Genomic DNA, 22,595 nt, shown 5'->3' with positions numbered 1-22,595 from the left:
GAAAAAATAGAAGCCCTTGCTGTAACTCATTGCTCATTTTGTAACATGCTTTTAAGAGGATCTGTAAATCATAAAACTCTCAAGAGTTAGAAATTAAATTTCAAAAACAGCATTGGCTGTCTTGACCAGGTAACATTACTGAAAGGCTCATTATAGCTAGAATTTATGCCAGAACAACATGGATAAATCAGATTATATTAAGAGAAAAACAGATTACAAAGCTCACATTAACACAGAGGGCTTTTAAGTTTGCTTTGAATAAAAATTTTCTACTCACATAAAATTTTAATTGAAGAAGAGATAGTTATCCAATTACCTTAATCTCACCTTAATTTCCTAAGTTTCTAAAATCAGAAAATGTTAAAAGAAAAAAAATAAGCTACATCTGGAGAGATGATTGACTAAGGATCAGATCCTTATTCTGATATCTAACAATTTCAAGTAATCTATATAGAAATTCCTCAATCCGCATTGGAAACCACAGTTTTGCTTGAGTTATAAGAAAAAATATGTATATATTTTAAGCCAAAACTATAAGAACTTTCATATATTGCTTATGAGAGTAATTACCAGAACAAGACCACATGAAAAGCAATTTAACAATATCTATCAAAATCACAAATCCATATATCCTCTGACCCAAAAATTCTATTTCTGAAAATGTATCTTATAAATAAACTTGCACACATACAAGGTTACTTACAGCAGCAATATTTGTTAATCGAAGACTAGAAATAGTCTAAATGCCCATTAATAGGACACTTGTTAAATAAATCATGGTACAGTTATACAGTGGAATACTATGTATCAGCAGAGATAAATGATGAAGTGCTCTCTGTATTGTATGGAAAAATCTCCAAAATCTTAAGTAAAAAATTCAAGGAACAAAAGAATGTGCATGATAAGCCACATTTTATATTAAAAGGGAAGCAAGGAAAAATAATAATTTATGTTTGCTTCTAAAGAGATTTTTTTAGAGATAAAGAAATTTAAAATAAAGAGATTTTGGAAAGATACATAAAAAACTAGGGAGGTGGAGAATGAGATGGGAGGGAGGTATTTCGCTGTGTATCTTTTTGTTCTCTTTGATTTTTGAACTATGGGAATACATTACCTATTCAAAAAATTAAGTAATTTTCAAACAGCAAGAGCTATCTACTTAATGCTCAAACCATTTTATTAAATGAAATGCTTCCTTATAACAAAGAAAGCAGAGATTTTAGCATATCCTCAAACAAACCTGACCTTCGAACCTTTAAGCGAAATATGAAATTAGATGACTCTTGTCCTTATTTCTTTAAAAGAAGAAGTGTTTTTTTTTTTTAAAAGGAAGGAATTTTGCCTTTTTTTAAAAATTTTTATTTATTTATTTATGGCTGTGTTGGCTCTTCGTTTCTGTGCGAGGGCTTTCTCTAGTTGCAGCAAGTGGGGGCCACTCCTCAACGCGGTGCACGGGCCTCTCACTATCGCGGCCTCTCTTGTTGCAGAGCACAGGCTCCAGATGCGCAGGCTCAGTAACTGTGGCTCACGGGGCTAGTTGCTCCGCGGCATGTGGGATCCTCCCAGACCAGGGCTCGAACCCGTGTCCCCTGCATTGGCAGGCAGATTCTCAACCATTGCGTCACCAGGGAAGCCCGAAGAAGTGTTTTTTATACACCTTGCATAAATGTAACATGTTGAGTACTTCGGTCTAAAAAATAATCCCATTTCAATGTTTTCAAGTTAAATCTGAACTTGGTTACTGACCTAAAAAAAGAAACAAATTCCAGCAATGCTGTTAAATTTTCAGAGCTTTCCTTTCTCACCACAGAAAACACCCATACCTCTGTCAGAATGGTTCTTCCTCCCGTGGGGGATTCGGTTAAGGCAAAGAATATATCCATCTTCTGTCACAACTAGGTGTTCCTCACTAGGGAATCCCCAGTGAGAGATAATTTCACTCTGTGGAGCAAAGAAGACAAAGTGTCAATGACATTCTCCAGGTTTTCCTTAAGAAATGAATTGTTACTGAAATTGCAGTCTGCTCAATCTAGTAGCCAACATCCCATCGCAAAAGTAAATCCTCCCCTTGTTTTACCTCTGTGTTCTACTCACAGATGTTCAGCTAAACCATTTTAACATGTTCTACACCAAGTGTGTCTTATTTTACCATAGCTTTGGGCTTCTTTGTTTCCATCCTGGCTCCCAGGTACAAATAAACACTTCTTTCTTTCTTTTCTAAATATGCCAGGTAATACTGTAATCTACCATTTTCCTTGTTTTAAGAGACCCCATCCTGGGAAATGAAGCATAAAAAGTATTAATCTGTTTTTAACCAATGGACCAATAAAACTACACTAGAATGTCAAGGTAGAGTTGAACAAGAAAAGAAAAAATGATTGTGATAGCATACGCTATTTGTTTTTCTCCTTCTGACTTACTTCACTCTGTATGACAGACTCTAGGTCCATCCACCTCACTACAAATAACTCAACTGCGTTTCTTTTTATGGCTGAGTAATGTTCCATTGTATATATGTGCCACATCTTCTTTATCCATTCATCTGTCGATGGACGCTTAGGTTGCTTCCATGTCCTGGCTATTGTAAATAGGGGTGGGATAGGGAGGGTGGGAGGGAGACACAAGAGGGAGGAGATATGGGGATATATGTATATGTATAGCTGATTCACTTTGTTATAAAGCAGAAACGAACACACCATTGTAAAGCAATTATATTCCAATAAAGATGTTAAATAAATAAATAAATTAAATGATTGTGGTAATCATTTTACAATATATACATAGTGCAAATCATTATGTTGTACACCTTAAACTAATACAATGTTATATGTCAATTATATCTCAATAAAACTGGAGGGAAAAGAGGAAAAGTAAGGAATTATGATCAAATTCACTACTCCATAAGGAAAGATCCGTGGGGCAATTAATTGTTTTTTGTTTTCTTTTTTTTTAAACTGAGGTTATAGCTGATGTACAATATTATATGTTTCAGGTGTGCAACACAGTGATTCACAATTTTTAAAGGTTAAATTCCATTTATAGTTATTATAAAATATTGGCTACATTCCCTGTGTTGTACAACATATCCTCGTTTATCTATTTTATACATAACAGTTTGTACCAATTAATCCATGGGGCAATTGTTAATTTGGAGCTCAGTGGCATATGGATAACTCAATTATCCAGAAGACTTAGTGTAAATAAGTACTCATTATTCTCTCTACCACAAACACTTGAAAGGATTTAAGTTTATCATTCTTACAGGAAAAAAATTTTAAAATAAAAATGCTTTCAATTTTAAAAAAACTTAAAAAGAAAAGATCTGGGACAAGAAATAAAATGTAACCTTAAGACCCAGATATCAGGTCATACTCTCTTGGCTGACTATAAATTTATCTCCATCTCCAAGGTTGCCTGATTCTTCAGTTGCGTCACTGCATCATCTGTTTTAAAGCTGCTGTTTTCTGTAGCAACATGTACTTTCCTGATATTTTATGCCTAAATAAGGTATCGCCAGATTTAATTGTTTACTTAAGATTAATAACTTTGAAATGTTTTCATTTCGAGGGACTATTTTTGCTTATTTGTTCTAACAAATTTTTTTTCAGATACTTTGATTTTTATATTGAACTATGGACATTGGTAATCTGTCCTTGTTCAGCACATTGAGTATTAACATTCTTTCAAAGTTTTGACACTTTTTTTAATTGTTGTTTAAACAAATTCAGTGAGACTTAAAAATGAAATGAATGTATAAAAATATCACTTATCTTACTAAGAAGTATATGTTTTAACAGCAAATGAGGTTTGTAAAATACACATTACCTTTTAGGTAAAGTCCAGCTAGCTGAATCTAAGATTCGGAGAACAGGAAAAACATAATGTGATATAAAGAGAATAGAGTTTGTGGCTTCATGTAGCTACATAACTGGATTTCAGAAAATAATTAACATTGATCACAGATGCGCTTTTAAAAACAGATGACTTTGAGAAACTTACCACATTCATGTTTGTTTCAGGATCCACAGGTGTCAGCTTCCCTCTGGATACCTCGGAATGCAGGGTCCCAAGGACCAAACAGACCACCAAACACCAGAGCCACATTTTCATTCTGTATAAAACAGTCTGTTGTTACTTGTCTACACAAAGTTTTACTACACAAAATTATGTTGGTAAATAATGCTCCCATACAAAGTTCTGAACCAGGTTTAGGTCAGGTAAAAGTTAGGTAAAGGGCAAATATAGAACAAATGACTCAAGCCATACCTCGAAGCAAAAATTGAGGAATTCTCTTTTACTGGGAAACCTCCCACCTGCCACCCCCAGTTAATATGTGACATTTGGAGCCCAGAACACCCACTCACCTCCTCACCAGGTGGTTAAACATAATGTTCCCAGAGAAATAGCAGAAAGAAGGACTCAGAAGAGAATAGGTTGAGAAAAAGGAAGATCCCCCAAATTCCAGAGCCTGTTAACCTCCCACCTTTTCCTAATTGTAATTTAAACACTTTTAAGTTCAGCGATGCGAGTTCTTGCTCCCACTGGCTATTCACTTCCCTCCGTGCATAAAATTACACCCAAAGGGAAAAGTGTCATGAAAGAAAAGAGAGCTTGCAAGAGAAATAGAGGGAAAGAAGACCACCCCTCTTTGCTTCTGAGACCCTCCAGCCATCACCAAAGACCATCTAGTTTCTGGCAGTGATGGCACAAAATCATAGTGTAGCAAAGACCTTGAAGATGGATGTTAAAGGCAAAATGAAGTGACTCTTCCAAGGACGCCCAGATGGTTAGAGGCAAAGCTGGGACAACAGCCCAGGCCTCCCACATTTTTCAAAATAAATATAATCATTCAAAAAGATGCATGAGTGTATACCCATACAAAGACTTGTGCAACAGCCAAACACTGGAAAAACCCAAATGCCCCTAATGGGTGAATGGGTCAACATATTGTGATATATACACACTACTCAGCAATAAAAAGGAATGCACGTAAAATAACATGGATGAATCTCAAAACAATTATGGTGAGTGAAAGAAGCCAGACCATATAAATAAATATGTATGATTTCATTTCTATAAAACTCTAGAAAATGCAACCTTATCTCTATTGACGTAAAGCAGATCAATGGCTGCCTGGGGAGACGAGGGCCAGGAGCTAAGCATTGCAAAGGGAAATCTTTTGGGGGTGATGAACAGGTTAATGATGTTGAATGTATCACAGTTTCACATGTGTATACATATCAAAACATAAAGTTGTACATTCTAAATATGCCCTGCTATTGTACGTCAGTAATACAATACAGCTGTTTTTAAGTCTTGGGCTTAAACTGAGTATTCCACAAGTCTTAAGAAATTGGTTCTCAGAAGATTGCAAAAGTGAACTGACTCCCTTCTGTCGGTGCATCTCTTGATGGTGCTACAGTGATTTCTCCCAGCAGTGGTGAACCTGGAAATTCTAGACAGGAGGGGATGTTATCTTGAGTCTCTACTGGCAAAGCAAGCCCACTGTGCTTACTCATAAGTTTGTGTTTCTCTACAGTGGTTGCGAAGGGCTGTACAGTTCCGGGCTACCTTTTATTATAAATATAACCTTCCAAAACCCCATTATTACTCGGGAATAAGGAGTATATTGAAAAGAAAAGTGAAAGTCTGTAACCACAATTTGAAACAGTGAAGCCTCTGGCAGTATCTGCGTTTCCACTCAGGCCTATCCTCCGGGACCTGGGCCAGCTGTCCACAATGGAAGCTCCAGGAATATAACAGCTGAAGCCACTCAACTGGAAATGTCACCCAGCTGATTTTTCCTTCCAACAAAACACTAGTTTTTCAACCTACTAGTCCAGTAATTGTCATAAGGATGAGGATTGAGAAGTTCAAAAGAGAAAAAGCCTCCTCCAGGATGCATGCAATGTGCTTTGCTGGGCTCTCTTAGCAACTTTTATCTCAACCCTTTTTATACTGTAACAATCCAATTAAGTACTTGTCTGTCTTCATTTTACCCCAGCCCAAGGGCAGAGCCAGCATCTGAGTCAACTCTGAACCCCCAGGACCTAGCAAAGTGTAGATGCACAAGACAGATTTTGAAAAATGGGATCGGGGCAGTCCAGAGTTCAGTGGCTGAAGAAAAGCTCCAAAGCAGCTTGTCATTCAGCTTTCTAATAATAACAACACCACTAGTAATTTCCGCTCCCATTTAATCTCCTGCTATGCTCCAGGCTTCCGCAGGCAGCGCTTCCGACCTACTATGTTAATTATGCCTCCGACAACTCTCTGCAGTACCGTTAGGTCCTTTTTCCAGGAAACTGAGCCTCACCCAAGTTAAGTACTGGAAGCAAAATGCCAACTGGTTAAATAGTATCGCCAAGATATTCACCAGGACCGATGTCAAACCGTTATCGACCACACCTTGACTAACAAGTTAGAGTGGTCTGCAGGCTGCCTGGGGGAGTTAATAGGAGTAAAGAACAAGGAGGAAGGAGGTGAGGGAAGCTGGGAATCAGAAATCCTGGGTGTCGCTGCAGCCCAGAGGTGACCGCGCCTGCCCAGGAAACCCGAGGGCACCTGGGAAACAGCAGGCAAATTCAAGACAGCCCTCAATTCCTGGGTCACCGCGAGATGCCTCGGGCGACCACCTGCAGAAGAGGCATCCACAGGTGCTCCAGGTAAGACGCGCCGGAGACCAGCGCAGAGAGTCCTGCCGGCGTGCGGAGGCTCAGGGCCGGCTGGAATGAGCCTTGGAAGCGGTGCGGGGCCCTGGCCTCAGAGCCCGTCGGGGGAAGCCGAAGCTGCGGCACCCGCACCTGGCAGCGCAACGGGGCCGGCACTCACCTGGAGCAATCCTCCCGGGCCGCTGTCCACAGCCGCAGTGCCAGCTCGCGGGGCTGGGTCCCCGGCTGGGACCTGGAGGGGGCGGTGACGGCTGGACGCCAGGGCCCGCTCCCGCCTCCGGCTACCAGCGCCCCCAATCAGAGCAGCCGGCCGCCGGGAAGTGCCGCGGAGACACCGCCCAGGCCTAGCGCCGCCGCCGCTTCTGAGAGGGTCCGCCGCTGAAGCGGAGCATGCGCCATGGACCAAGAGGTGCGGCGCCCTGCGGCCTCCTCCCCGGCGGAGTCGATTACCAGCTACACCTGCAGGCCGCACCCGCCCGGTCTCCTAGCGGCTGCCCCCGGCTCTGCCCCAGGGGCTCTTGCAGGGCCGCCGCTCTCTGCGCCTAGCACGGAAAACATAGGCTCTACGGATGAAAAGAAATTATATGCTACGGATAAAGCCCTTAGCGGTGTGCCTGCTGCAGAGTAATCTTACTGTACATTTTATTTTTATTGCTAAGATGCCTAGCATTATTAAGACACTAGGGGTATAGTAGCCAAACAAGAGCCCTCTTCTCCTGCTTACATTCTAATGGGAAGAAACACCATGAATAAATTAAAAAATGAGGTAATGGAAAGTGCTATGAAGAGCAATAAAAAACTAAAGGGATAATGAAGGTGGGTGCTATGTTATGCACAAGGTAATCAGGAAAGGACTCTCTGATGAAGTGACACCGGAGCACAAACAAAAAGGAGGTGACTCAGAGCCATGTGGATACTGGGGAAGGAGCATTCTGAGATGAGAGAATAGCAAATGCAAAGGTCCTGAGGCAGGAATATTCTTAGTAGGTTCTAATAAGCGAAATTCGGTCAGCGTGGCTGGAACAGAATGCACGTGGTGGAGAGTGGTAGAACATGAAGTCCTAGAGGTGCCTTGGGGGCCAATTGTAACGACTCTGCTATTTCTTCTGACCAAGATAAGAAGCCATTGGAAGGTTTTCAGGAGAAAGGCAACAAAACCTTGCCAGTCATATCACTTGTAAATATTTTTCCCCATTCCATAGGTTGTCTTTTTATTTTGTCAGTGATGTCCTTTGCTGTGCAAAAGCTTTTAAGTGTAACTAGATTCCCCCTCCCCTTTTTTTGCTTTTGTTTCCTTTGCCTTTGGAGACAGATCTAAAAATATATGTATATATTACTATGATTTATGTCAAAGAATGTTCTGCCTATGTTCTCTTCTAGGAGTTTTATGGTTTCAGGTCTTACATTTAGGTCTTCAATCCATTTTGAGTTTATTTTTGTATATGGTGTGAGGAAATGTTCTAATCTCATTGTTTTGCATATAGCTGTCCAGTTTTCCCAGCACCACTTGTTGAAGTGTCTTTTCTCCATTGTATATTTTTGCTTCCTTTGTCATAGATTAATTGGCCATAGGTGCGTGGGTTTATTTCTGGGCTCTCTATTCCATTCCCTCTTAATAGTTTAACTGCCAGCAGGCCATTTTTCACTTTGTCACAAAGAAGGGGCCAATTGAGTCCTGAAGGAAATGGGGGAGCTTGCCCTGTCAATATTGGGGCAGGGGAGGCTTCCAGGTGAAGATTCAGAGGGTGGCAGGGGTAGAGGTAAGGATGGGGAAGTCCATCATGTATGGCTACATAAATCCTTGCAAGAACTTTGGCTTTTACTGATTTGAAAATGCTTTTGTTGTTTTATTTTAACATTGCTTATTATTGAGTTTGTGGTTGTTCTGTGATACACTTACATGATATTTTAAAACAATGAAATTGTGCTTATGTCTTTAAACAATTTGTTTGCAGTGACTTCTATACCCCTTGTAACATTATAATCCACAAATTTCTGTTGGAGTTCTATAACATATTATCATTTTAAAAATGATTCATGGTTCAAAACAAAACAAAAACCAGACAAATGAAAAAACAAACAAACCAAAAAAACTCAGAGGAGCTATTAAAGTAGAGAGAGAGAGGACAATTACACTTTTTGTCTGTACCATTCATTTCATTACAGAGAAGGAATCTTCCAAAGAAGAGAAGAACCAGGCTAAATCCCTGGGATCTTTAGGAGAAAAGAAGGGCTGAAAGGGAGCAGACTGAGACCTGAGTAAAGGCCACAGTGGTCAGCAGTGCTGGGTTCTCCCACAAGATCCTGGTTACCCTGTAAACCCTAGGAATATGGAAATCAGTGTCAATACTAAGTGCCAACCAATTGTAGACAGCCAGGCCAGTCTCACAATTACTCTCATAAGATCAGTCTTTCCAAGTATTGCAGAATTTATTTGCATTTTATAGAAAGCACAGATCTGAATGTAGTTAAGGAAGCAACTATAGACAGAACTAGCAGATGCAGCATTAGCTTTAAAAGATGTTCTGTACCTTTATATCTGCTGGCTTGTTCCTTTTATGTGTAGGCAACTTTCTAGAATTTCTCCTTATTCTCTACCTCCTCCTCCAACCCTTTCCCTTCCTGTGTGAGTCAGAACTGAGCTGTCAGAGCAGAAAATGAAAGCCTCTCTCCTTGCCTCAAATTTAGAAAAATATATATTTATTTTTTGTTTTTATGAAACTTTTATATGTTATCACCATCAATCATGTTGGGTACAAAAGAAGAAGGCAGCTGCCTCAAGGGAGTGGAAGAGTGACCCGGTCATGACTTGTGATGCTTGACTGTAGACACACCTTTTCTGCAAGTCCTAAAATGTCTGTTCTGCTCAGACTTGTGAAATAGTTCAACAGTTAACGAGAAGGGCCTCAATATTAGAGGACTGAGAAAGCAGGGAAAGAACTGTGTTATTATATTATGCTTTATGTTATCTTGAGTGGAAGATAAGGAGTCTATACAAACTTTTGTTTGTTTGTTTTTGTTTTTTTTGTTTTTGCGGGATGCGGGCCTCTCACTGTTGTGGCCTCTCCCGTTGCGGAGCACAGGCTCTGGACGTGCAGGCTCAGCGGCCATGGCTCACGGGCCCAGCCGCTCTGCGGCATGTGGGATCTTCCCGGACCTGGGCACGAACCCATGTCCCCTGCATCGGCAGGCAGACTCTCAACCACTGCACCACCAGGGAAGCCTTATACAAATGTTTTGACTCAAGTCTGTCTCAGATTCTATTTCCTGTTTCTCAGTTTCTATAGAGGGCCTATCTAATGACCTCATAAATCTGTTCCAGATGAAGAGCTGTCTATAAAATGCTCTATGATTCGATGACCATGTGTGTCACAAGGTCTGTAAATTGCTCTGAAAACTGCTGTGAGAATTACTTTGATATAATTACTTATGACAGCAAGATTGCAAAACTTCAGAGAGCATTTTGATCACCCTGCAGCATGCTTTACAGATATCTCTACAGCTAATCTGTCTAAAAGAGGAAAATAAGGAATGGAGAATAGAATAATGTGCAGGTGGCCATGAACATGCAACTTAAAATATCTTAGTTTGTAACCATCAACCTTACTCCTACAGAGGATCTATTCTTATACTAGCTTCAACCTTCCTGTTCATGTGGTGTATACCCGAAATGCTCAATGTCAGCTTTTTGAAAACAGGTATCACGACTTGTATCAGTTTGGATTCTAACTAGGACACTTAAAATGGGATGATTGAGAGAGCTGACTTACAAAGGGACTATTTAACAGTTGTTGGGTAGGGGAATCACAAGACAGCACAGCAGTTAGCCATCACTAGGCCCAAAGAGATGAGATGGCTACTGGAAAACGGAAGGAAAGAGTCTCATAGAAGGCCCCTTGAAAGGAACAGTACCCTTCAGTAGACTGACATAGCACTTAGCCTCTCAGCAGGGAGAGAACCAGAGAAATAAACCCTCTACCGTCACTGTCTCTCTCCCTTCTTCTCCAAAATGCTCCCCATTGACAAAACTCAATCAGTAGCTGGAGGACACAGGAGCCTGTTAATATAGTCTATTCCATAATCCTTCCACTTCACAGGGCAGGATGGAAAAAGATGAAAAATGGAGCTAGATTGGGGAAATTCAAGATAATGTTCACATGATCTTTCTACACTCTATGCTGGCAGAGGGAAGTAGGAGGAAGGCCAGAATTGTGGTTAACAATGCGGACTCAGGGATCAGACCTCCCAAGTTCAAGCCAGTATCTACAACTTGTTAGCTATGCAAACTTGGGGAAGATTTTTAACTTCTTTCTGCCTGTTTCCTCATCTGTAAAATAAAATTAGTAGTGTCTAATACCATTTCAAAGTTTAGACAAGATAAAATGTGTAAAAGCACTTAAGAGTTATTTGTAGTGAGGTGGATGGACCTAGAGTCTGTCATACAGAGTGAAGTAAGTCAGAAAGAGAAAAACAAATACCGTATGCTAACACATATATACGGAATCTAAAAAAAAAAAAATTGGTCATGAAGAACCTAGGGGCAGGATGGGAATAAAGATGCAGACCTACTAGAGAATGGACTTGAGGATATGGGGAGGGGGAAGGGTAAGCTGGGACGAAGTGAGAGAGTGGCATGGACATATATACACTACCAAACATAAAATCGATAGCTAGTGGGAAGCAGCCGCATAGCACAGGGAGATCAGCTCGGTGCTTTGTGACCACCTAGAGGGGTGGGATAGGGAGGGTGGGAGGGAGGGAGACACAAGAGGGAAGATATATGGGGATATATGTATATGTATAGCTGATTCACTTCGTTATAAAGCAGAAACTAACACACCATTGTAAAGCAATTATACTCCAATAAAGATGTTAAAAAAAAAAGCACTTATAATAGGTCTGGCATATAGCACTCGATAAATGTTGGTTAATTGTTTTTTTTTTTTTTTTAACATTTTTCCTTACAGCAAATTCCTTTCTATAAATTCAGTTTATTTGCTTATTATTAATGGCTTTTCGTTATCATATAGGTTCAATATAATTCCCACTTTGGTGTGTATATATCTAACACAATTCTCCTCTGCATACCTAATTTTACAAAAATGGCCTCATACTATACGTATTATTTAGTTGTCTACTTTATTCCCACTTAATATTGGAAATCTTTCTATGTCATTCAACATTTTAAAAATCATTTTTAATGGTTGCATGTATGATTTTGTCATTTGGAGGTACAATAATTTACTAACAAATCTCCTTTGTTGGATGTTTAAGTTATTTCCATTTTTAAAAACCAATATCAGGGACTTCCCTGGTGGCGCAGTGGTTAAGAATCCACCTGCCAATGCCGGGGACACGGGTTCGATCCCTGGTCAGGGAAGATCCCACATGCCACGGAGCAACTAAGCTCGTGCACCACAACAACTGAGCCTGCACTAGAGAGCCCACAAGCCACAACTACTGAAGCCCACATGCCTAGAGCCCATGCTCCGCAACAAGAGAAGCCTCCACAACAAGAGAAGTCACCGCAATGAGAAGCCTGTGCACCACAGCGAAGAGTAGCCCCCGCTCACCGCAACTAGAGAAAGCCCGCGTGCAGCAACGAAGACCCAACGCAGCCAAATAAATAAATAACTTTATAAAAAAAACAATATCAGCTATTATGCATGGTAATTCCATTAGGATAAAGTCTTTGAAATAAAATTTATAGGTCTAACAAAGGTTCTCCTTTAAGGATTTTTCTTATTTGTTCTAATATTTTATTCTTCTTTCAACATTGTTTAAAGATGCCAACATAGGGACTTCCCTGATGGCACAGTGGTTAAGAATCCACCTGCCAATGCCAGGGACACAGGTTCGATCCCTGGTCCAGGGAGATCCCACATGCCATGGAGCAACTAAGCCCGTGCGCCACAACTACTGAGCCTGCGCTCTAGAGCCTGTGAGCCACAACTACTGATGCCCGTGCGCCTAGAGCCCGTGCTCCGCAACAAGAGAAGCCACCACAATGAGAAGCCCGTGCACTGCAACGAAGAGTAGCCCCCACTCACCGCAACTAGAGAAAGCCCGCGCACAGCAACGAAGACTCAACGCAGCCAAAAATAAATAAATAAAAATAAATTAATTCAGAAAAGAAGAGATGCCAACATATTAGACAAACAAATCTTTGGTAATGTAAGTGTTAACTTCTCTGGAGACAACCATACAATCCTTTAAGATGACATGAAAGTGTGTATAAGTGAGACTGAGGTTTCTGCAGCCTAGAGGTTTCCCTCTCTTTGGGGGTAAATTTAAAGTGACATATTGGCAAGACAATAATTCAACTGTAGCTTTTTTTTTTTTTAATGGGTAAGCACTTTATTTATTTATTTTGGCTGTGCTGGGTCTCAGTTGCAGCACGCGGGATCTTTAGTTGCAGTATGCGAACTCTTAGCTGCAGCATGCATGCAGATCTAGTTCCCTGACCAGGGACTGAACCCCGGCCCCCTGCATTGGTAGCGCAGAGTCTTACCCACTGGATCACCAGGGAAGTCCCTCAACCGTAGCTTTTGAAAATATTTCCTTTCCAAACGTTAACATCCGGTAAATGAACATATCCCCTGTTAGATCAAAGAACTCAACACAGGAAAAGCACAAGCATGGGTACTCCCTTCACCTCCGTGCATCATCTTAGACCTTTCTTAGACCCCAGGCTGCTCCAGGAAATTCTGGTCACCTAGAAAGACCCTTCACCTCTAGCTCATGCTAAAAGTACTCCTTATTCCGAACAAGATGAAAGATAACATTCTTCCTAAGGGAAGGCAGAAGGAGGAATCACATTTGTTAAGCATTTCCTGTAAGTGTCTTCCTAAGTACTTCACATCCAATATCTCAATAACCCCTTGCAAATATGCATAAAATTCTCTAGACTGCTCACTTCTTTATCCAAAAAAGAAGGATGTTATAGCTTTCTAATTCATTTTAGGTGACTCCTGGCACAACTAAGTATCTCCCTGAAAGACAGGTAATAAGTAATATCTGATAGAGATGAGAATAAGACAAAAAGGACTCACTTGCTTTCATTTGGCTTAAAGAAAAAAAAGAAAGCACTCTATTATAAGCAATACTCAGACCAATGCATGATACAGTGCAAAATTTTAATACAATGTGGTTAAACACAATATTCAAGCACATGAAGGTCATCGTCTGACAGATGAACTGGGCATTTTTTCAATAGTTTCCTTAGTGTAACTTTATAAAATTCTTGCCTTCAAAAGTGTCTGGTGTCTTGATACTTGTTCAAAAGTCTGATATAAGACAACCACATCTCAACAGTGAGAGATTTAGGAGAACATCCTAATGCCCGTCTTCAGAATACATCATCAGAGAACTGATCACCATCTTCATCCCTTACTCCTTGGTATTTCCCCCAAAGTCTACCCTCTGGATTATAGGTATGCATTTTAATGTTCGGTCTTTCAGCTAATCTTTGTCCTGGGATCTTGGCTTGCATCTCCTCACAACTGTTTCTGCTCTTTCTGAAGTGCCAAATATCCTTCTAGGAAAGCAGCCGTGTAGGTGTACAGTGACATGGTAGATGTCCAGCTGCTGTGATGCCATTAAGATGCTTCTTATCCTTGGGCCTCCTTCTTCAGAGGAAACAGGAGGCCCTCTTCTCGCATAATGACAAAAGGGAATACATTTGTTTTAAGTTTTCGTGGTGAGGGCGCTGGGTTTTTCGCCCAAATTCCTAGCACTTCCATGAATGAGGCTCCTTCTGAGTTCCACTGTGAAGGCCTAGCCACAGGTACAGTACTTGTGTTTTCCTCTGAGTGATTTTTACCTTGTGATCCTTTGTAACCTATCAATAAACAGGTTGTCAGAGCTGGAGTATCTTCTGCTTCACTTGAATGTCGATGCTGAGGGAGGTACTCACTAGCTTCGGAAGAGGAAGACGCGCAGGCCCTGCAGCTGGAAGGCCGGCTCTCTCCCGCTGAGGACTCGCTTTTGAAGTCTCTCCACCGTTCGTGAAGGGGACGAGTGGTCCCTGTTTGTGTGAGGTTGCTTTAGATGACCGGCTGTTATCTGCGGAGGAACAGCCAGGAACGGGTCATAAAATGTCGCGAATCACTGTCAGAATTCTGGGCCTTAGCCGGGTCCCCATCCTTTCCCGCAGTGGCTTTTCGCCTTGGTGCACGGTCTACGGGATGAAACAGTTCGTGTTTCCTCCAAGCTCCTCACGTTGTGCAATTTGGCCACAGAGTTGAAGCCCTTTTCACTCTCGGCGGGCAGTTTGCAAGTGACCTTGTCGTTGTCAAAGCCTCGCCTAGCGCTTCAGCGCCTCCCAGAGCTCTGCCGGACTCGGCGGCCCGAGTCCCAGGAGCTGGGGCTCCAAGCGGGTACACGGGCGCGAGGCTGGAGGGCGACGTACTACTCGGTCCCCCGGCAGTCCCGCCGCTCGCGCCCATCGCTGCCGAGAAAGACAAATACCGTATGCTAACACATATATATGGAATCTAAGGAAAAAAAAATGTCATGAAGAACCTAGGGGTAAGACGGGAATAAAGACACAGACCTACTAGAGAATGGACTTGAGGATATGGGGAGGGAAGGGTAAGCTGTGACGGGGTGAGAGAGTGGCATGGACATGTATACACTACCAAACGTAAAATCGATAGCTAGTGAGAAGCAGCTGCATAGCACAGGGAGATCAGCTCGGTGCTTTGTGACCACCTAGAGGGGTTGGGATAGGGAGGGTGGGAGGGAGGGAGACGCAAGAGGGAAGAGATATGGGGACATATGTATATGTATAACTGATTCACTTTGTTATAAAGCAGAAACTAACACACCATTGTAAAGCAATTATACTCCAATAAAGATGTTAAAAAAAAAAGGATGTTGATTCATTACAAAACCGCCATCTAGAAAGCCAGTCACGAGTTAAACTTCCATCAGAGATCAGTTATTGCAGGATTGGATCATATTTGGGGCACCTATTTTGCAATCTATTTCATATCTGAGAGAGGATGAATTTTAAAAAATTTCTTTACCAAAAATTGAGACTAAGTCCTAGTAATGAATCTGCAGGTCCAATTTGTGATGGCGACTGGATGTGATTACAGAGTCGCTGAGGTGTTAAGATGTGAGGACCTGGGCTTAGACTTTGGAGTCAGAATTCTTGGTCTGTCATCTGTTCGTTGTGTGGTCTCAGTGCCAATTTCTTTCTCTTTAAAGGATTGCTTAACTATGTCTATGCAAAGGGCAGGTGGATCTTGGGGACAGTGGATTTTAGTCAACTTAATGAGATGGTCACTTCAGTTTAGCTGCTGTTCCTGCTTTTCATTGTTGGAGAAAATTGACCCTTTCTGGGGCAGGTGGTATGCAGCTATGCAACTGGTAAATGCTGTATTATCTATTCGTGTTAGTAAAGACCAATAGAAGCAGTTTGCTTCCAGCTGGCCAGACCGGAAATTCACCTTCCCTGTCTTATCTCAGGGATACAGCCCTCTGTCACTGTTTCCTTCACAGAGACTGATATTTCTTCATTTCCCAAGACATCATGCTGGTCCACTGTGATGCTGATGGTATGCTGCTGATTTGGACATGGTAAGCAGGAAGTTGCAACCATTCTAGACACCTTGGTAAGACTCATGTATATCAGTGGGTGGAAATAAGCCCCTTAACATTTCAGAGGTGGGCCACCTTAATGACGTTTCTAGGAGTCCAGTGTCTGGGGCATGTTGACATGTACTTTCCAATGTGGAATACAAGTTGTTGCATCTGCTCCCTTCTCCTACTGATAAAGAGGTACCAAGCCTAGTGGACCTCCTTGGAGTCTGAGACAATGTGTACCCCGTTTGAGCCTGCTACTTTGACCCATTTTCTGAATTATCCTAAAGGCTGCCAGTTTTGAGTGCCCACAGAGCAAGAGAAGGGTCTGCAACAGGTCTGAGCTGCAGGCAAGCTGCTCTGCTACTTGTGCCACATGACCCAACAGATTTGAGAGGCCCAAAGTGCCTGTGACAGATAGTGATGCTCTATGGAGCCTTTGTCAGGTGAATCACAGAACACACCTTTAGGATCTTGGAGCATAGCTATGTCATCCTCTGTGAATTACTATTCTCCTTTGAGGAACAGTGTCTGGCTTGTTCAGGACTCTTAGTAGAGACTGAATGAATACTTGACGATAGGCCATCAAGCTATATGTGGTTGACTACCCATGATGAATTGGGTGTAGCCTGACCAATCAAACTATAAAGTTGGGTGTGCACAGGAGCTCTCCATCATCAAGAAGTTCTGTAGATGAAACTGAGCCCATGTAGGACCTAAAGACGCAAGGAAGTCCCACAAGCAAGATTCCCATGACCCGTACTCTTTCTACATTGCCTTTTCTCTCTCAGTCCTCACCTGTGGCCTCATGGGGAGTTCCATGTGACTAGCTGACTGAGGAAGAGATTATTTGGACCAGTTTATACATGGTTCTGTATGATATGCTTGGTACCTCCCCAAAGTAGACAGCTGTAGCACTCTAGCCCCATTTAGGGGTGGTTCCAAAGGACAGTGGTTATGGGAATTTCCCCCAGTGGAAGAGCTTTGAACAGTTAACCTGCATATGTTAATCTTTCCAAGAAGGAAAGATGTCCAGAATTAATGGATCTACGTTGACTGTGGCTCCTTTAACCTGGAAGCTGAAATACCTAAGTCACCACTTTGGGCTCCTTATTCCAGTAATGCAACAGGCATCAGAACTTGGGTCAATGATTGCCAGCTTCCTTTTTTTTTTTTCCTCCCCACATCTATACTCCCCTTCCAACTCAGGTCCAAGCAGAGAAAGCCAAATACGTTTCTTAAACCAATCACATAAGATGTCCATCTCTAGTTAGTCCTCCTCCAGCTTCCCGGTGCCAGCAGCCCCCAGTCTGGGCTCCTGGAGCCTTCCCTTTCCACCTGGGAGCTTCCCACTGCTCTGTCTGCCTGGGGTCCCCGCCAAATGCAAGTGATGGTGGCGACTCCTCTGGGCACCTCTGAGTAAACAGCTGTGTGTTCTCACTGGAGTCGCCTGTGTTTATCTTACAGGGCATCGCGCCTCCCCAGCAGGTAGAAAAGAAGAAGAGCAGGGTTCCAGGGAGGCGTCGGGCCTGGCTGCGGTTTGGCTCCAGGTGGGGGAGCGCGGCCTCAACTTGGAACAGGGCCTCCTCTAGTCCCCGGGCGGGGGTTCTGGAGGCGATGCTTCTGGAGGCGTGGAGATGGGGGTCCGCGTTTCAATCCCCTAGGTCGGGAGGCCGCCCTCCCTGCTCGCGAGTCCCGGCTGCTCGCACAGCTGCGGTTCCTGCTTTGGCCGCACCTGCAGCTGCTCGCTTGGAGCGCCGCCCGCCCCCGCATCGTCTCCTGCCTCCGCATCGTCTCCTGTCCCCGCATCCTCTCCTGCCCCCGCATCCTCTCCTGCCCCCGCATCCTCTCCTCCCGCTCCACGGAGCTCGTGGTCTCCATCGTCCATCTCAAGTGTAGTGAGCGCGGCTCACGTTTCATCCCTGCCTCGGCTGCTCACCACGTGAGTGAGGAGTGTCATCCCTCTGTCTTGGCTTTCAGCTTCATTCAGGTTCCTCCGGCAAACCTCGATTTCTTCCGGTCGGTTTGGACTTGAACTTCCTGAAGAAGCTCCCGGTGGAGCTGATCGTGGCTTTTGCCGCTGGCGGAGGCTGGGGTCTCACCTCAGGGCAGAATGTCTGGGTCTGGCACCTGTCGGGCTGCCCCTGTGGGCAAAGTTCCCTTTGGACAGAGCCGGGGCTCCACTCCCTACTGACACTGCAGGTAGACGGGTGGACTCGGGGACAGGTGGGGGCTGTGCTGGGCTTGGGCTCCTCACAGGTACTCTCCGCGGGGCGGGGCCCGGAGGCCCCTGTGGGCTGCACTTGGATTACTGGTGCAGGCGGGGCCGGGTTAGACTGTGGCCGAAGCCGAAGCCAAGGGGGCCCCGGACCCGCACGGTTAGGCTGCCTTGGCCGTTCCGCACGGAGACTGGCCGAGGCTGGCGCTTTCCCAGCGCGGGGGATTCCTGCTCTGATTTGTGCCGGTGGAGAGGGCGCTGGGGGTGGGCGGCAGCGGCGGTCTTCTTCCCCTGCCGCTCGAGGGCTGTGCTGTGGCCGCCGCCCTGCGCCCTGATCCTCCGCCACATCTGCGTTCCTCCCCGGCAGAGTGTTCTCAGAGCAGCAGTTAGAGGTGGGAATGTGCTGCTTGCAGCTGGCGGGGACCCTGTGCCGTTCCTGGGGGCGGGGAAGGAGCGCTACGGTTAGATCCGCTGAAGGCTGAGGCTTCAGGGTGACCCGGTAGCCCTCTGGCTCAGATCTCTTATAACCCAGGAGCAGATATTGGAACATTACCTTGTCTTTCCGGCCTGTCAGTGAGTCCTGGATCTCTGTCTCCACGTGTAACCATGGACGCCATGAATTAAGTCAGCTGGGGGTTTCTGGTAGTCAGAGAGCGGCTCCATGTAGAGCTTTAGTTCCTCATATCCATGACCCACAGTAATCCACGGATCCTTCATGATTTGCTCTTACTTCTTACTGAGAATCAGAGATTTCTTAAACAGATTTTCATTCCATAAACATGCAGAAGAGAATATAATATATTCTGTCCTAGTACCCCTCTGGCAGTTCTTGAAGTTCTGTCCATCAAGAGGCAGGAATCCATCGGCCAGTGTAGACAGGGTGACTTCCTGTGGTTCTTCCCTGGAAGAGTTCCTGGCAGCATGAGGGGGACCACCCCAGAAGGTGTCCAGCTTGTTGTAAAAGGTGCATTTGTTGCTGAAGCCAAAGTGTGATGTTCACATCCAAGAGCAGGTTTTCTGCCTTTAAATCTCTGTGGACAATACCCTCCTGGTGGACTCTGCTCTCAGCTGCTTTGCTTTCCTACTGCCATGAGCCACGAGGTACTCAAACACCTCTCCTCCACTAGCATCCTCCTAACAAGGCGGAGAGTTTCCTCAGCCTCTGTCACTTCAAATACTTCACTATGTTGAGATGATCCAAACCTTCATGATTCCTGCTTTGCAGGACAGTCTCCGGAGGCTGGAGGAGTTCTGCTGAGTCTCATCAATGATCTTCACGGCTCTCGCTTTCCCATCTAGGATGTGCTGGCCAACTTCACCGTAGCCCAGTCTTCCTTGCCAACTGTCTCGAGGGTCTAGAGGACAACATGTGAATCTGGGTCTCTCCTCAACAGAGACGGCTCAGAGGCCCCGCAGCACGCTGAACTCACTGCTGCGCTTGGAGTCGAGGCGTCCTAAGGTCGGCTTACATCTGGGAAGAGCTGGTGAGAAGCTTGGTCCAAATCAAAAGAAAACCAGTTAAAAGTTCACCCCATGAACTGGTCTTTATGACTGAATCAAAACACAATGCCAGGCAAAAATGAAAATAAACTAAACTAATAAGAAAAATTGAAAAAGGAGCGATAAAAAGAATAAAGAAAAAAAAAGAATAAAAAGTAAAAATGAGAAAAAGAAAAAAGTGAGAAAAAGAAAGTAACAAATGAAATACACAAAAATGCCAAGGAGGAAACAGGGTACCTTTGGTCAAAGTCTCTCAGGTAACTGAAAAGCAGCTTCCTGAGCCAGAAGGACTGACAATTTAGGCCCAGCCAGGGACTTGGATAAGTGCTAGGAACTCCAAAGCAATAGTTTTGCATGAGGTCATGGGAAGAAATGAATCTACCAACAAGGCTGGGGATAATCCATTGTGATTGTCTCACTTTTTGATCTCAAAACCCCCTTACTCTTTTAAAAAAAATATTAAGGGCCTCAGAGAGCTTTTTGTATGGGTTATAGCAAGTGACATTACCTTATTAGAAATGGAAACCTGTAGTATGCTTCAGTGGGCTTTTCTAGTTTGGAAAGGTGTGATCATTTCTGGCTTTTGAAAACCTCATAATGTCTACACTTAAAATATTCAATATCCTTTAAAACCTGAATGATTCGGCTCAAAATAATGTCACAACTTAATTGGCATTATGATACTGTCTGAAATGTTCTGTTGTATAAGACACAGTAAAGAACATTATTAATAACTCTAAAGCTGAAGGGAAACTAGCAGGTATCATAGTTTGATTTCTTATTCACAGTTCTGCCCAGTTTCTTTGGAGTACATTTCTCTTTCCACACTCTTTCTCTCTTTCTCTCTTTCCTCAGGGCTCTGTACTAACTCCTACTTCTGCCTGGACCATTCTCAGAGATCCATATGGTTTCCTCCCCAACCTCATTCAAGTCTTCGCTCCAATGTCACCTTCTCAGTGCGACCTTCCCTGATTTACCTATTTGGTCTTACAAAACCCATTGCATGTCTTATCTGCCACCCCTATTCCAAACTATGTGTCATGGAAATTTTTTAAACATACAAAAAATTTTTAAAGTATCTTCCTCATGTATCTATCATCCAATATCAATAATTTGCAACATTTTTGCAATCTTAGTTTATACATAAACACTTCAGTCTGCATCTTTAAATAAATGTATTTTAGAGACACTGCTACCATGCCATTATCAAATCTAAGAAACTAACATTATCATATACCAGTATATATTCAAGTCTCCCGGTTATCTCAAAGATGTCTTGTTACAGTTGATATGTTTGACAAGGTACATATATTGCTTTATAATTTTTCCATAGCTATGTCACCACTTAAAATACTACATATTTTACATATCTGCTTCCTGTCTGTATCTCCCATTAGAATTTCAACTTTGAACAAACAGAGATTTTTGTTTTGTCCTTTGTTCTAGGTATCTTCAGCCCCTAGAATGGCTTTCACATGCAGTAGGCGTTCAATAAATGTTTGTGGAATGAATGAATGAATGGAATTGGCAACAAGGATGTGACAATCGAGGCGTATGCTGTCTAAACCTCGTCAGATCTGTTAGTTTCTATCTCTAAAACTTTGAGCAACTTTTCTGAGCCTTGGTTTTCCCATCTGTAAAGTGGGACTAATAACACCCACTTTGCAGAACTGATTGCAGGGCTGCAGTCTTGTGAGAAACAAGGAAAATATGCGTACAGTGCCTGGCATGTAGTACCCCCTCAATGAGGCTACTATTTATATCTTTCATTAAGTTACAGATCTTGAGATGAGATCATCCTGGATTAGGATTAGCCCTAAATCCTATGACAGTGTCCTTATGACAGAAAAGAAGACACAGGGACACACAGGTAAGAAGACATATGAAGACAGAAGCAGAGACTAGAGTAATGCAGCCACAAACCAAGTAACACAGGACCCATCAGAAGCTAGAAGAGGCAAGAATGGATTCTCCCCTACAGCCTTCAGAGGGAGTGTGGCCCTGCCAACACGTTGATTTTGGATTTCTAGCCTCCAGAACAGTGGAGAACAAATTTCTGTTGTTTGGGGATTTCTGTCTTACACCAAGTTTGGGAGTACTGTGCCTGGGCTCAACCAATCCAATGGTTTGGAGCATGTTCACCATATTTTCAACGGATTTGAAGTTCAGGCCAAACTGGTTCTCAGTCTTCATTTATCTCTCTCTCTCTCTCTCTCTCTGTCACTATTCTCAATATATCTCCCCCAACTCCCACCTCCACTCTCCTACTTTTATGATGAACTCAGAGGCACCAAAAGATCTAATGATTTATTTCTGGCTTGTTCAGAGAGTTGTGACAATGGGACAAATATCAACTGGAGGGTCTCTACTTATGTGATCTGATGCTGTACAAATACATTTTCCATCATCCTACGAAAGGTCAGGAAGGTGGGACAAATAGAAACATCAAGAGTGATTGGAGAGGGCCTGCACAGAATGGGAGAGGCAGCATGTGGAAAGGAAGGCCTCTGGAGTATGGAGTTCTGGAGTTTGGAGGATGATTTAACAAAGGCATAAGGAAAGGGCAGACAGCAGAAGCACGAAGAACTACAACCGTGCAGCCTGTGGAACGAAAACCACAT

General features: G+C 43.3%; 1 protein-coding gene across 2 annotated transcripts in view; it reads right to left on the bottom strand.

The window, feature by feature from the left end:
* LIPA (lipase A, lysosomal acid type) overlaps positions 1–22,595 on the bottom strand; it is a gene marked incomplete at its 3' end in the record, with an annotated part of 104,174 nt that overhangs the window by 31,056 nt on the left and 50,523 nt on the right. The window contains exons 1-3 of one of the 2 annotated variants that reach the window (XM_079900365.1): positions 6,829–7,711; positions 4,000–4,111; positions 1,824–1,941 (exon numbers count right to left, since the gene is read on the bottom strand). In XM_079900365.1, the coding sequence (XP_079756491.1) occupies positions 1,824–1,941; positions 4,000–4,110 (229 nt within the window). In that variant the 5' untranslated portion in view covers position 4,111; positions 6,829–7,711. Of the gene's footprint in view, positions 1–1,823; positions 1,942–3,999; positions 4,112–6,828; positions 7,712–22,595 lie in introns of those variants that run through there. The other variant, XM_079900366.1, reaches the window with a different exon arrangement.

Source organism: Stenella coeruleoalba, assembly GCF_951394435.1.
Source record: "Stenella coeruleoalba genome assembly, chromosome: 16".
Lineage (NCBI taxonomy): Eukaryota > Metazoa > Chordata > Mammalia > Artiodactyla > Delphinidae > Stenella > Stenella coeruleoalba.
This window is presented reverse-complemented; position numbering and strand designations above follow the sequence as displayed.